Below are 14,996 nucleotides of genomic sequence, written 5' to 3'. Positions count from 1 at the left end.
CATCATACTTACGTGTAATGGCTTGATAACCAGGGTATTTAACTTCATGTAGTACTGGGGTCGTGGCTTTTCCCAAACAAAGATGTATTTGATTTTGCTCATTGAACGAGCATTAATAAGCATACATTTAAGATGTGATATGCATCTGAGTTATTGCTGTTATTATGCCTTGTGCTCCTTATGGATTTGTGATTACTATTTTTCAAGATTTGTCCTATTTGTGTGTGGGAAGGTGAGGAGGTGTAGAGAGTGCTGCTGGAGTGATTGTGCGAGGATTGTTTGCTTTCCTGTTATAGTAGGTTTTTAGTGATATTGTGAGGTTTTTTTAGGAGGAGATTATGAGTCAGATTATATTTTGGAGGTAGTTGTGGGTGTTGGATTTTATGTAGGTGATACGGTAAAACAGAGTAGAGTTGTAGTATGGGTGGTGTGAATTATGTGTGATCATGTTTGCCTTTATTGAGGTTGACAGTGGAAGGGATACGGATAAGGGGTGTGAAACGGGGTGGTCTAGTTCTTGTGCAGAGGCATATCACAGTCCCCCGCGGTGCGGGGGGGCTCAGAGCTTCAAGGTACCCCCTCAGCACAGTAGTCAGTCTTGAGATCTCCAGATTCAATCCGGACTGGGGGGCCCCTCCATGTACCTTGCAGGGGGGTCCCTCAACTTTCGTTACGCCAGTGTTCTAGTGCTCTAAAATCAGCGATTGATGAGAGTAATTGATTGTTGATTATGAAAGTTGTGGATGAGTTGTTGTGGGTGTTGTTGAGAAGTGTTGAGTTATAATGAGTAATTAAGGTATTAGATGAAGAAGGAGAGCCTGAGGATTGGGTTTGTGAAAGGAGCGGATGGAAAGATCTCTAATCTCTTCTAATGTTAAGGTTAGTTATGTTGTTAGATGAGGGTTGTTGTGGAAGATAGTGCATGTGGAATGTGTTTTCACGTTTGCCACGTCATTTATCACCTTTTCAAATATATAGCCCGGCATGGCCATATCAGTGATAGAAGTCTGCATATGTTCAAGTGTAGTTAAGGCATTCAGAATAATGCATATATAGAGTGTGTGGGTGGGCATATAAATGTGTATATTGCTCTTTTCCATACCAAAAGAGTGAGTTCCCCTTACATTGTATTAACTAGTTCAATTATGTTCAGCCCTTGCACCGTATGTATAGATCCTGCTGCTCTCAGCTGCATGTATTCCATCATCATTGGGGACATTCCGCCTGTTTCTTACTATTGGCTTTGTAGTTTGTAACTCGCATTCTGTGACTTCCTATTCACAGGCTTTATTTTTTTTTAGGCTGTCCAGCTTGAGTACGTCCCTCCCAAGGATCAAAGCCTTTTCACACTACCTCTCCTTGTATTTTTCCACAAGTGCGCCTTTCTGTAAACAGGCTTGCAAATCTAGTTGTTAGCCACATTTGCTGTGCATTTAGAACAGAGGTCAAATGGCAGGCTCTGTCTTCCGAGGAAAGTTGGGGTTTGTTTTTCTTTCTCCCAGTTCAAAGGAAGAGGATTTATGTGACACTCTTGCTGACTACTGGGGGTAGGAACATGTTTTTATCTAGCCTACAACAACCTTTAAATAAACTGCACAAGTATTTCAGAATATATCAGAATTAGGAAAGCACAAATTAAGCAAATTTTTTGTTAATTCTGAAGTGTGTTGGAAACAAGTACTTAATATGATCAAAACAAATCTTGGTCATGGATCTACAAAGTTGTTCCTGGATGGCTGGATCCGTGTCACATCTTTAGCATATCCTCTATTTGAATACATGTAGTTATCTTAAAAATCTGGAATGGATCCGGACCTTCAGGGCTGACTTTAGAGAACCCTACACTAGGTGATGCCATTTCTACATTATAGTTTGTGCGCAGTATACTTTTAAGTGCAAAACTGTGTGTCTGTGGAAATGCAATGGTCATTTCAATTGAAAATGTGTTTCCTGTAATGGCAGTGTGCTACCACACCATGCATACTCTACTCTGTGCCACTCTACTCTACTCTGAACAACTCCAACCCACTGCACCCTACTCTGCACTATTCCACTGCACTCTACTCCACTCTGCATCACTACACTCTATGCTGCTGCACTCAACACTTCTCTACTCTTCTTTGCACCAATCTACTCAAGGCCAATGCACTTTACCCACTCTACTGTACACCACTGCACTCGTCACCACTGCACTCTACACCACTCGTCTAGGCCACTCCACTCAACACCACTCTACAACACTGCACTCTATGCCGGGACACCTCAGTCGAGGTAGCTGTGCACTCTACAAAGGCCTTTATTATTATTATTATTATGCCACTGCACTCTATACTAATACACTCTACACCAATGCACTCTAGTCTGTACCAGTCCACACCCCTGCACTCTTACACCAATCCATTGTATGCTACTCTAATCTCCTCTGCACCACTGCAGTATATGCCACTAAGCTCTACACCACTTTACTCTGTGCCAATGCACACTACGCTGCACCACTCTACGCCACTCTACTCTGAAACAATCTACTCTACACCACTGCAGTCTACACCATTCCACTCCACTCTATGCCACTGCACTCTGTCAATTAACTCTACGCAACTGCACTCTACATCATTGCACTTTACAGCATAGTATTCTACGCCACTCTACTATGCGGCACTGCACGCCATTCTACACCACTGCACTTCATGACACTCTAATCAGCAGCACTGCACTCTCTGCCACTGAACTCTATGCCACTCTACTCTGCACTACTGCTCTCTATGCCAATGCACTCTAAACCATTCGGCTCTGCATCGCTTCACGCCAATGCACTCTGCAACACTCCACTCTAGACCACTGCACTCTAGGCCACTCCACTCTATGCCAGTATACTCTACTCTGCCACTGCACTCTACATTACTCGGCTCTCTGCCACTCGGCTCTGCGCCACTCGGCGCTGCTTTGCGCCACTCAGCGCTGCATTGTGCCACTCCACTCTGTGCCACTCTGCACTGCTCTTCGCCACTGCTCTAAGCCACTGCACTCTATACCACATCACTCTACTATGCACCGCTCTAATCTATGCCACTGCATTGTATCCCACTGAATTCTATGCTGCTGCACACTACGCTACTGCACTCTACACCACCATACAACAGTTTTCACCTGTCACTCTACACCACTGCACTTTACTCTTAATAGCTGTACTCAATGCCACTGCACCTAAGCCACTCAACACCATTGTACTCTATGCCACTGCACTCTACACCACTGCACTCTGACACTCTATTCTGCAACACTACACTCTGACACTGTATTCTGCAACACTACATTTTATGCAACTGAACTCTATGCCACTGAACTCTATACCACTCTACTCAACTCTATGCCACTGCACTATATGCCATTATACTGTATACCACTCTACACCACTGCACTCCACGCCACTCTGTTCTGCACCACAGCACTCTACACCACTTTACTATTCAACACTCTACTCTATCTCACTGCATTCTACGACGCTGGATTTTACACCGCTGAATTCTGTGCAGTTGCACTGTACGCCACTATACTCTGCAACACTTGCCGCCATTGCACTCTGCAATAGTACACGCTACTTTACGCCACTTCACTCTACACGACTCCTCTTTGTGCCAATCCAATGTATGACACTCTATGCCACTTCACTCTACCACACTCCACACTGGTGTACACCACAGCTTAAACACTTGCATAGGTGAGACCAAGTGGCTTTGCCAATGCGTGTTTAAGTGCTGCTCCTACAGGAAATCCTCCCAGTGACTCTCAGCAACAAGTTTTTGTAAAAATTAAATATGTGGATGTCACATTGTGTAGTGTTTTCCCTGCCGTTTTCCAAGATGGCACCTTTGTTCACTGAAAGTCTGAAACTTTGAAATGGACCCAATGAAGAATATATATAGTTCACTCAAACATGCACAAGAAATGTTGCATCTGTTTGGGGGAACCAAATAACAGGCACAACATCCCTGCTCAAATGCTACTAGAAATAATCGTTCAAAGGTATTTCTTTCGATTTTGCATCGCTTTAATTTTCTACTGAATTGTTTTTCCAATAACTGTTAGTAGCAATTGTGGTTAACTTGGATCAAATGTCATTAGTGTAGATAAAAGCCCAAACATTTGAGTTTCGTGTTTGTCCTCTTTTATGGTTAAGTCTCCACGCTTAAAACAATTTCAATGTTTCAACATTGGCCCAATGCCTATCAAGTGGGATTCAAACACTGCTTTTAACCTTTTGTTTGTAATCTCTTTAATGTGTGTTATTCATTTTTTTGTTCACAGAAAAAGCAAAGAACAAAGGAGCTATCCCAACTCTTTCATTCCTACAGCCCATACAACCACAAGGTAAGACGTTGCACATTAGTGTATTAGTCTGTTCAGTGAGTTAACTCCTCCCGGCGAATACAAAGAGGAAAAAACAGGGACCGAGTCTGTGAGAAGTAAACTAATCTAGGACAGAACACGTAAGAGTGTGGTTAAAACTTATTTTATGCTGTTTAAGTCTGTAGTGAGGCATAGGAGCATTATTACATTAAGATTGGGTCCCATATCAAGGAGCTTGATGTTCATGTTTATAGCATGTGTTTTACAGCATTTTGGCCTTGTGTTCACATAACTGTTTATTCCCTGAACCTGGATAAATATATGTATGGGATTTATAAAGCGCTGGAATCACCCCCGTAGGTGTATCTATCTATATATATATATACGAATCTACATATAACAAGAGCATCAAAGACTACCACGATATGATACTAAAGTGGTACAACAGTAACATGCTAAATGGGGACGAACATCTGTTTCTGAGATGCCTAAATCCAGTAACTCCGACCTTCTATTATCTACCCAAGATACATAAGGATCCGGTGAACCCCCCTGGGAGGCCGATTGTAGCCTCTCAGGGTAGCTTGACTGAAAATCTGTCTATATATGTGGACTCTTTTCTCTCTCCTCATGTTGTCAATTTGAAATCCTATCTGAAGGATACAAAACATTTTCTGAATTGCATTGAAAAGATGGTTTGGCTAGAAGGGTACACTATGATGGTCATAGACATTGCTAGCTTGTACACATGCATTGAGCATGAAGAAGGGCTACAAGCTATTTCCTGGTTTCTGGATAGGAGGCCTGTGAAATATTACGAACACAATAAAATGTTGATCGAATTCTTAAGATTTTGCCTCGAGAACAACATCTTCCTTTTTGGAACTAACCTCTACAAGCAGCTAACAGGCGTGGCAATGGGCACTTGCTCGGCCCCAAGCTTCGCGAATTTATTCGTGGGGCATTGGGAGGAGCAGGTAGCCTGGTCCAATACCAACAACAAATGGAATGAACTGGTGAGATGTTGGTATCGCTATATCGACGACCTGTTCATTATCATCGAAGGATCAGTGGAGCTCGCTGAGGAATATCTGGAGGTACTGAATAACAACGAGAATAATTTAAAATTTACAGGAGAAATCAGCCAAAAGGAAGTGAATTACTTAGATCTGACTATTTTTATTGAAGGAGGCAATCTGCATACCAAACTGTTCAGAAAGGCTACCGCAGGGAATTCAACACTATATGCCACCAGCGGGCATCCGAAAAGTTTGGTTGATAGTATACCCTATGGTGAGCTTTTAAGGATAAGGAGAAATAACACCAAAGATAATGAGTTCAAAAAAGCAGCCGGCAATTGCATACGAAGGTTCAAGGAAAGGGGATACAATGCCACCATATTGGAACAAGCACTGAATAAAGTTGAGAACCTTGATAGGAGCAAGCTGCTGGAAGATAAAACTCATGAAAAGGATAACAAATCCGAAACTGGGCAATTCCGTCTAATAACTACATATTCACGGAACTCTGGAGACATCAAACGCATACTGCGTAAACACTGGAATATCTTAATGACGGATAATGTTATCAAGCAAGATCTGCCCTCCCATCCTTTGATCACATTTAGAAAAGCAAGAGCATTAAAAGACTATTTGGTCCATAGTCACCATGATGAATTGAAACCCAAACCTAAAATCGAACCTATGAAAGGTTTCTTTCCCTGTGGACGATGTAAGGCGTGCAAGGGAAGTAAACGTGTAATTCAGTACAGCATTCCTGGTGTTAAGGACCCTAAGAGAATCTCCAAATTCCTCACATGTACCACGCCTTATGTGGTATACTGCCTCACATGTCCTTGTGGCAGAAGGTATGTGGGCAGTACCACCAATCCGGTGAAATTGCGGATATTAGAACACCAGAGAGCGATCCAGAACGCAGATGCAAGTTATCCTGTTGCGAGACATTTCGACAAAGAGCATGCACGCAACAGAGAATTGCTTACTTTCTTCTGCCTGGACTCCGTCCCTGTAAGTACCAGGGGGGGTGACAGACTCTTAAAATTAAGAAGGCTGGAATCACGGTACATTATAGACTTGTTGAGCAAAACACCAACAGGACTGAATATGCATGAGGACTTAGCTGTACACCTGGGATGAGTTGATTTGAATTGACAGTCACATTGCTTCACGTTACTCATTTATTTCTTTATTTGTTTTCATAAGTATGAAGAATGAATTGCCATTGAACTTTTTCCATGAGGATTGAGTTATGTTGCAGATATGATGATAAATTGTTGCCCATCCAGGGCCTAATAACATAAAGAAGAATATAGGACTATAGCTTGTGTTAATATTGCAGCCATATGGCGCTTGGGGTCTAATTTTGATTTCCCGTTTTCCATTAACACTATATTGTGTATCCGGCCCATTCAGGGCGTGATCTTATGATTTGCATTTTCGCATTGTGTATTTTCTCTAATTTTAAACACACTGAGGTATTGTTTACACATTGCGATAAATATCATTCCAAGATGGCGACCGCCACTTTTTTGATTTTGATTGCTACGATAGTCCTATCTTTGTGTTGACTACCCGAGCAACGCGGGCGTTTAAATACATGTTGATTTAGATGGTCGGCGTCTCATCACTGACGAAGGCCGAGTGCCGAAAGCGCTTTGTGAGAGAATAAACTTATTTTGTGTAACCTGCCTTTGGAGTGCTGCCTCCTGGTTCCCGTGGATTGCGGGGAGGGATTGTTGGAGCAGATATTTGAGTCGGGTGCACGCCCGACTGGCAGGCACCCGCCTTTGTGTGCGACAGGCTGGTGCGAGAGGAGCTGTAATATATATATATATATATATATATATATATATATATATATATATATATATTTCAAGTTGGTGTACTCAGAAACATTAGAGGATTTGAAATATATATACCAACCGACGCCGCTGATTCAGGGACAGGAAGCGAGTGTTGCAGGATGGAAGTATTAACGGGGACTCGAGCTGTGCTATCCCTACCCACTGGGGTTTTGAACTTTGACATTGGGTATCGACACAGCAGCTCACATGAGCAATACTGCACACTACAACACCCAGGAGGCCGAGCAACAGGCCACGCCTACATGGGCGGGGTAATTGATTTAAGTAGTTATGCTGCGAAGCTGTGTCAGCGCTCGTCCATATGCCTCTGAAGAAATGCTACCCTGCATGAAACGCGTCAGGACTATTGGACTTTAATTTGTGTGATGCTTGGCAAGAATCCCCGTTTTACCCTGCAATAAAATTGATGGCAAAGACTTTCCTGTCTTGTGGCTCTCTCCTCAGCAGGCGACTCTTTTTTGGATGGCATTTGTGCGGCTCTGCCTGGGCCGCGGAGAGAGCTCTGGTGCCGTTTCGGCATTCTGCAGCGACGCCAACCGACGCCGCTGATTCAGGGACAGGAAGCGAGTGTTGCAGGATGGAAGTATTAACGGGGACTCGAGCTGTGCTATCCCTACCCACTGGGGTTTTGAACTTTGACATTGGGCATCGACACAGCAGCTCACATGAGCAATACTGCACACTACAACACCCAGGAGGCCGAGCAACAGGCCACGCCTACATGGGCGGGGTAATTGATTTAAGTAGTTATGCTGCGAAGCTGTGTCAGCGCTCGTCCATATGCCTCTGAAGAAATGCTACCCTGCATGAAACGCGTCAGGACTATTGGACTTTAATTTGTGTGATGCTTGGCAAGAATCCCCGTTTTACCCTGCAATAAAATTGATGGCAAAGACTTTCCTGTCTTGTGGCTCTCTCCTCAGCAGGCAACTCTTTTTTGGATGGCATTTGTGCGGCTCTGCCTGGGCCGCGGAGAGAGCTCTGGTGCCGTTTCGGCATTCTGCAGCGACGCCAACCGACGCCGCTGATTCAGGGACAGGAAGCGAGTGTTGCAGGATGGAAGTATTAACGGGGACTCGAGCTGTGCTATCCCTACCCACTGGGGTTTTGAACTTTGACATTGGGCATCGACACAGCAGCTCACATGAGCAATACTGCACACTACAACACCCAGGAAGCCGAGCAACAGGCCACGCCTACATGGGCGGGGTAATTGATTTAAGTAGTTATGCTGCGAAGCTGTGTCAGCGCTCGTCCATATGCCTCTGAAGAAATGCTACCCTGCATGAAACGCGTCAGGACTATTGGACTTTAATTTGTGTGATGCTTGGCAAGAATCCCCGTTTTACCCTGCAATAAAATTGATGGCAAAGACTTTCCTGTCTTGTGGCTCTCTCCTCAGCAGGCGACTCTTTTTTGGATGGCATATATATATATATATATATATATATATATATATATTTGAACTAGACACACTGGCAGCAATGTATGTGTGGGTGAGGTCGGTGTTTGGAGATGAGTAGGCGAGGTATGGTTAAATGAACTGTAGTGGCAGTCTGCTTGTCTCTGGATGGTGCTACACATCCGGGTGCACTATGGGATGCGCACAGCTTGTTCTACCTGAATCGTGGCTGAGCATTGGCTTGGCATCCCAGCATGCTGTCCAGCCTCAAAAAACTCCTGTTTTTGGAAGTATGGGTGGTGGTGGTTTGAAGAGTGCACTACTTTATCTAAAAAGCAGAACAGAGCGATGTTCAAGGTAGCAAATGAGGTTTAGTATGCTTGGTGATGCTTATAGGTCTGAATAATGCACAGATGAAGAGTAATGGAGAGCAGGTGTGCCCGTTTGCCGGGCAACAAGATGGCCGCCATAGCATGAGGCTGTGCTGGCCCAGACATATAATCTGTCATAGACACACTGTTGGGGCTTCCACTTGAGTCCATTGACACCAGATCCTGCCCTGGTGGATTGCGGTGCATGTGTGGTTGTGCCTGGCGGCCGTTGGAGGACAGCAAAATGGTAACCTTTTCCTGGGGTGTGGGCCACATGGAGATCCTGACGGTACCACGGGCTGATGCTAAGACTGTGCCCCCGTGGAAACTGATGGCAGACTCTCTAGACTGCGGCGCCGCAAACAGGTCTCAGTCTTTCAGCCAGCCCTGGAGAGGCGGGTGTACGCATGGCAGTGGCTGCTTCATCTGCCCGCCGCAGCTTCCCTTGGATGAGTGGACTCCCGACTGCCAATCCCCCCGGCCACCACCGTGCACGCATGGCCAAGACATCCTCATTGACTGCCTGTTCTGCGACCTGCTCCTGCCCCCTTAGAGGGCTTCAGGGTGTGGCGGGCCGAGCTGTCACTGCAGCCATTGTGGAGGCCTGACGCCTTGAGGGGTGAGCGCTGACAGGGCCGCTGTTGCATCGCCGGGGCTGATCGACCAGGTCGCTGCTGGTGGCCTGCACGGTGCTGACTCCTGGGGAGATGCCGTTCGTCTGAGCCACGGCCTGCTCATGCCACTTGGGGAGCTGCAGGGAGTGGCCGGTCGCGGCTGACACTACAGACTCTGCAGAGGCCTGTATCCTGATGTCGCAATTGCCCGGTGGGAACAAGGTAGAGAAAGGGCCCATTTCTCCCATGATCCAACTTGCTATGGCTCACTACTTCTGACCAGTGGCCAGGGGGCACCATCAGCTGCCCCAGTTCTAGCCATCAGCACAGCCGGGGGCAGAGTGCTGTGGGCTGTTCTTCCCCTCCCACCCCCCTGCTCCTGGCCTGAGGGCGAGTGGGCCTTTTGCTGAGCATCAGGGTACCCTCGCCTCCCCTTCTCCTGCTGGCGGAATGCTACTTGCAGACGTAAAGATGGGGAAACCCAGACAAGCAACAGGCCAAATTGAGCTTTGACAAGTGGCTCGCTCCAAGGCCCACAGAGGATGGGCATCCAGCGGGCCAACTGCCGATAGGTGCCACGACGACCTGCCTGACTAGAACTCTGAGACTTACTTGCGCAGGTGAGCTAACAACCTCAACAGCATCGACTCAAATTTTCACTACCAAGGCAATAAATATTGATATACCCAGACTTTACTCTCGCTGTGCAGTCCACAGGCAGGAATTTCGTAATTTAAGGTGGATTCGTAGAGGGTAGCTTATCACCCGTGAGGTTATCCAGTCTTCCTCTACCCATCCAAGCTCAGAATCACCATCAGTGGAAAAGCCTACTACTTCACAGACCCCAAAGTGGCCCTCAAGTTCTGCCACTAACTCTCCTGCGGTTCTGGGGGGCTGGAACTGCAGTCCAACAGGGATCATGACAGCTACTTCAGTGACGATGACTAACTCTTCAGATTGCAGCCCTAGACAACCTTGCCATGGGCCACCTGATCCGCGTTGTGGGACCGGAGGCCGTCTGTCTCTCTGAATCGCCCGAAGGATGATTCAATTTTTTTTACTTTTAGGTTGTAATGGGAAACATTTTCTTCAATGGTTGAATTGTTGCAGTGTGGTGTTGAAATGTTGGGTATGTACCTGCTTGTGGTTCCCTTAATTCTTTCCAGGGTGCTTGATTCACTGCATCCCGATGCTCGGCACACCCTGCATCACTCATGAAACCCTCCCCCCACCACCACCCGTCCCCCGTGAGGTGCAGGCCCTCCTGAACATCCACTGATGCAGATGGTCAATTTGATGGCGTAACGAAGATTACATTGTTGACCTGGAATGTTCATGGGCTGAATGACTCTAGGAAAACATTTGCCTACCTCTGTCACCACAATGTGGACATTTCACTACTACAGGAGATCCACCTTATGGTGCAGACTCGAGGACACTTGCATGCAGGGTGGATCGGCGAAGCTCACATTTTCACATACTCAAACTATGAACGAGGGGGGCTGTAATCTTCCGAAGGGCAGTACAGTAGAGCACACTGTTGGCGTTGCATGATAAAGAGGCAAAGTATGTGATCTCGCATGGAGTCATTGCTGGCTTTTGGAGTACAATAGCATGTGTCTATGGCCCTAATGTAGACTCTCAGGACTTCTTTGCCGAAGTGTTGGACAACATTGTAGCCCATGGCCACTCAACAAGTGATATGGGGGGGTGACTTCAATGTCATACTAGACCCCCAGACTGACTGATCCCACTCTCTTCTGCCCGCACCCTTGTGCAGCAGCACAGAAACACTCTCTGCTGTCCAACCTAGACCTAATCGACATATGGCCTGCCTTGCATCCCCATGCAACTGAGGGCACCTGCGTGACCTCCTCCTGCGGAGTGTGGTCGCATTTTGACTACTGACTAGTCACCGGTGACATATGCATACACAATGTCATCATTACACACTTCGCCTGAACACTTTCAGCTATGCGCCAGTGACCCTGACCTTGTCAATGGGAGATCCTTCTGAGTGCACCTTCACCTGGAGCCACCCCCCCCCCCGAATACATTTACATACCCCATCTTTCACACAGAGATGCACAGTGCTATTGCTTTATACTTAACACCGGCACTGTTGCCTCTCCTGGAATGCTCTGGGAGGCCTTCAAGGTGTGCATTCATGGAATATGCAAATCTAAACAATCGGGTATCCTCCGTGGTCTGTGAGCACAACTGCACACACTCAAGCGCGAACTCTTGTCAACTCGAGGAGAGTTACTTTGACATAGCCGACACATGTCACCTAGCGATGTTGCTTGAAAAGATGTCAGAGTAATTAAGTGCGCCTTCTACACAAGAATGCCATCGCATGCCGTTTCGGCGAGGGTGACCGAGCGAGTAAGACCTTCGCAGCTCTACTTAAAAACAGTGTTGCAACTCTTATATTACTGCAGGGGCAGCTCTAGCCTCATGGAGGCCCTGGGCAGGGACGGTAGGTAGGGGGTCCCGGAAGAGGGGGTCGTGGCGGGGCGGCGCGCGGAGGCCAGTAAAGAGGGGGGAGGGGTGTCAGGGTGTTTGGAAGTTGAACAGAGCCGGAGGCCGCCAAATCCCTGCCAGGGGCCTCCACGCACATATGTATTTATCCTCCGAGGATTATTATATTAAGGATATATATTGGCGTGGTTGCCCGTGGGGTTTGGTGGCCCTGTGCAGGTGCACAGCTTGCACATGCCTAAGGCCGCCCCTGATTACTGAACTCCTGTGTGCCACTGGTGAACCTCACCACTCCTCTGATCACATCGACCAGACCGTGCTCAGCTTCTACACTGCGCTTTTCACTTCCAAGGGTGAAGTGCCACCCAATACATTAACTGATTACTTCGACATCATTAAGCTGTTCTGGCTTGATAACGGCCATAGACAATTCCTGTATGGCCCCTTCACTTCGGAAGACATCATCCGGGACTTTTTGGAAGGGAAGGGAATGCCCCGGATGACCTAACAGCCCAATTCTACAAGGCCTATACCAAGCAGCTAGCGCCACATCTACCGGCCATGTACGAGGAAGCTAGAGACATTGGGCACTTGCTCCTTTCAGTGCGGGAAGCCCTTATAGTCACACTTCGTAAACCTGAAAAACCACCTAATCAGTGGAAATCTTATAGGCCCCTATCCATGATAAATGTAAACAAAATACTGGCCAAGAAGATCGCCACTTCCATCCCTCCCTCCTCCCTGGCCCTGCAGCTTTCGGCAGTGGTGGCTTTTCTCAATTTCAAGGCGGTCTTTGACTCCCTGGAATGGCCCTTACCTGTTTGCGCTCTGCGGTGTGTTGGCTTTGGCTTTCTCTAATGAACCAAAGTCCTATACACACTCCTGAATGGTCGACTCCACATCAACAGAGGAGTTGCAGACCCCAATGCAATACATAGAAGCATCAGACAGCAATGCCCTCTCTCCTCACTTCTTTATGCATCGCCATGGAGCCGCTCGCAATTTCCGACTGTGGCAATACCATGCAGAACGTGGCTTCAACTACATGGCACAGAGGGTAGTGGTCTCCATGTACGCGAACGATGTAACACTGTCAGAAGTTCGGTCACCAACTTTGAGCCCATACTGTGTGAACTTATGTGTGTTGCGGCGTTGACACAGAATTGCTATCAACTGGTCAGAGTGTTTACTCTGCTTGCCTCCCAATCGCTAATAACCCTGCGCTGCCGCTGACTGGGGACGAGCTTGCGCGGTGCCATCTGCGCAGTCTGGGTCTGACATTAATAGGCCTTCTGTACCCAGGAGGTGTATTCTTAACCTTACAAGGCTAGCTGGGCTGAGCCCGCTGCACACTGCTCGATATCTTTCTTTGCTATCGACTATGCCACTCAAGCAGGACCACGCACAGCTCCTTCCCTCATGAGCCCACCACTCAGCATGCTATAGATTACATACTGGGTGCCCCTCTTCTACCCTACTGGTCACCAGACCTTGCTCCAATATGCAAGACTAAGCTCCTTGGCTAAGTCCAAAGCATTTGTGTAGTGGCAGGCGAACATAGGGCCTAACATGACAGAAGTTTTTTGGTACTGCTGCTCCAAAACCAGCATGTTCTCGCCCACTTACAGATTGAGGTTCATACACGTTAAATCCCTCCATCGCATACACTGCACCTTTGCGGCACTGCACTCTATGGGTCTGGCGCGCGATGCGGCTGCTGACTTTATGCACCTTGCCTGGCAGTGCCCCAAAATTTCTGGATTTTGACTTGTCCTTTAATGGCAAAGACAAGGTGGTTACCAGCTCCGTGCCCAGGAAGCCACTCATGGCATTGCTGGGACATGTCAGGGATGCCCTGGCCGGTGCCCACCGCTTGACTGCAATGATGCTAACAATTGCTATAGGGAAAGTGGAAATTCACTAGGGTAGGTGCAACAGGCCCACCCTGAAGGGTTGGCAGAGGGACTGTCAGGAAAGACTAGAGGAGTACTGGGCTCTCCATTCTATCAGATTCTACCGACGTAACATCTGGAGCCCCTTAGTATATATCTCGCACTTTAAGCTGAGAGAGGCTCTCTTATCGCCTCATGACTGTGCGCCCCCAAGATCACAAGTAATGCATTGGTTATTGGAAGTGCAATGTAAAGAATATAGCTGTTTACAACGCGATGTTTCACATCGAGTGCTATTACAACGCGGTTGTTACAACAACTGCGTTGTTAGTACGCAATGCATTCACATCGCAAGTTTTTACAACGAGTTCCACTAGGGGGCGCGCTGGATTTAGGAATAGTATAATTTACTATTCCTAATCCAGTTTGTGCAACAGTAGGGAACGTGTTGGAATTCATTTGTTTAGACCATTTGTTGGAATTCGTTGTATAGACTTGCAATGCAAATGCATCGCGTAGTAACAACTCGGTTGTTGTAACAACAACGTTGTAAAGGTATCGCGGTGTAATGACCGCGTTGAGGAGGTTGTTTCCCTATGTAACATGTGCACCGATGAATGTCATAACATGCCAATGTTAAAATACATTCATGCCTGTTGGAACCACATGGATACTGTTGTTTCTGTTTGTTACAATTGATAAAACTTTAATGAACAGATTTTAAAAAAAGAGTAATGGTGGGGGAGTGACTGAAAGCTCGAAACAGGTTCAAGCCTGAAGCCAGGCTCTAGCTGAGCCCAAGATCCTGTTGGAACCTCGAGCCCATAAAAAGCAGAGCTTTCACAAGGCTTCTGCCTGCCACCCTTTGTTCTACCCAGGATGTGGATGTTACCGGGGCTTTAAGTAAGATGAAAAAACTGGGGGAGGGGAGGGTCACACAAATGGGTGTGGGTCAATGTAATTAAGGGGAGTGGCTTAAACATGTACATTAAAAAATGTGTCCTT

At 46.9% G+C, this 14,996-nt stretch overlaps 1 protein-coding gene across 1 annotated transcript in view; it reads left to right on the top strand.

Annotated features, from left to right (window-relative positions):
• The window catches only part of CDKAL1 (CDKAL1 threonylcarbamoyladenosine tRNA methylthiotransferase), a 2,471,408-nt gene that overhangs the window by 2,057,270 nt on the left and 399,142 nt on the right, over window positions 1-14,996 (top strand). The window contains exon 12 of the mRNA XM_078687932.1: window positions 4,306-4,368. Within this exon, the coding sequence (XP_078544058.1) occupies window positions 4,306-4,368 (63 nt within the window). The remainder of the gene's footprint in view (window positions 1-4,305; window positions 4,369-14,996) is intronic.

This window comes from Lissotriton helveticus, chromosome 4_1 (genome assembly GCF_964261635.1).
Source record: "Lissotriton helveticus chromosome 4_1, aLisHel1.1, whole genome shotgun sequence".
In the NCBI taxonomy this organism is placed as follows: Eukaryota; Metazoa; Chordata; class Amphibia; order Caudata; family Salamandridae; genus Lissotriton; species Lissotriton helveticus.
The sequence above is the reverse complement of the archived record's forward strand: the minus strand, read 5'-3'. Positions and strand labels throughout refer to the sequence as shown.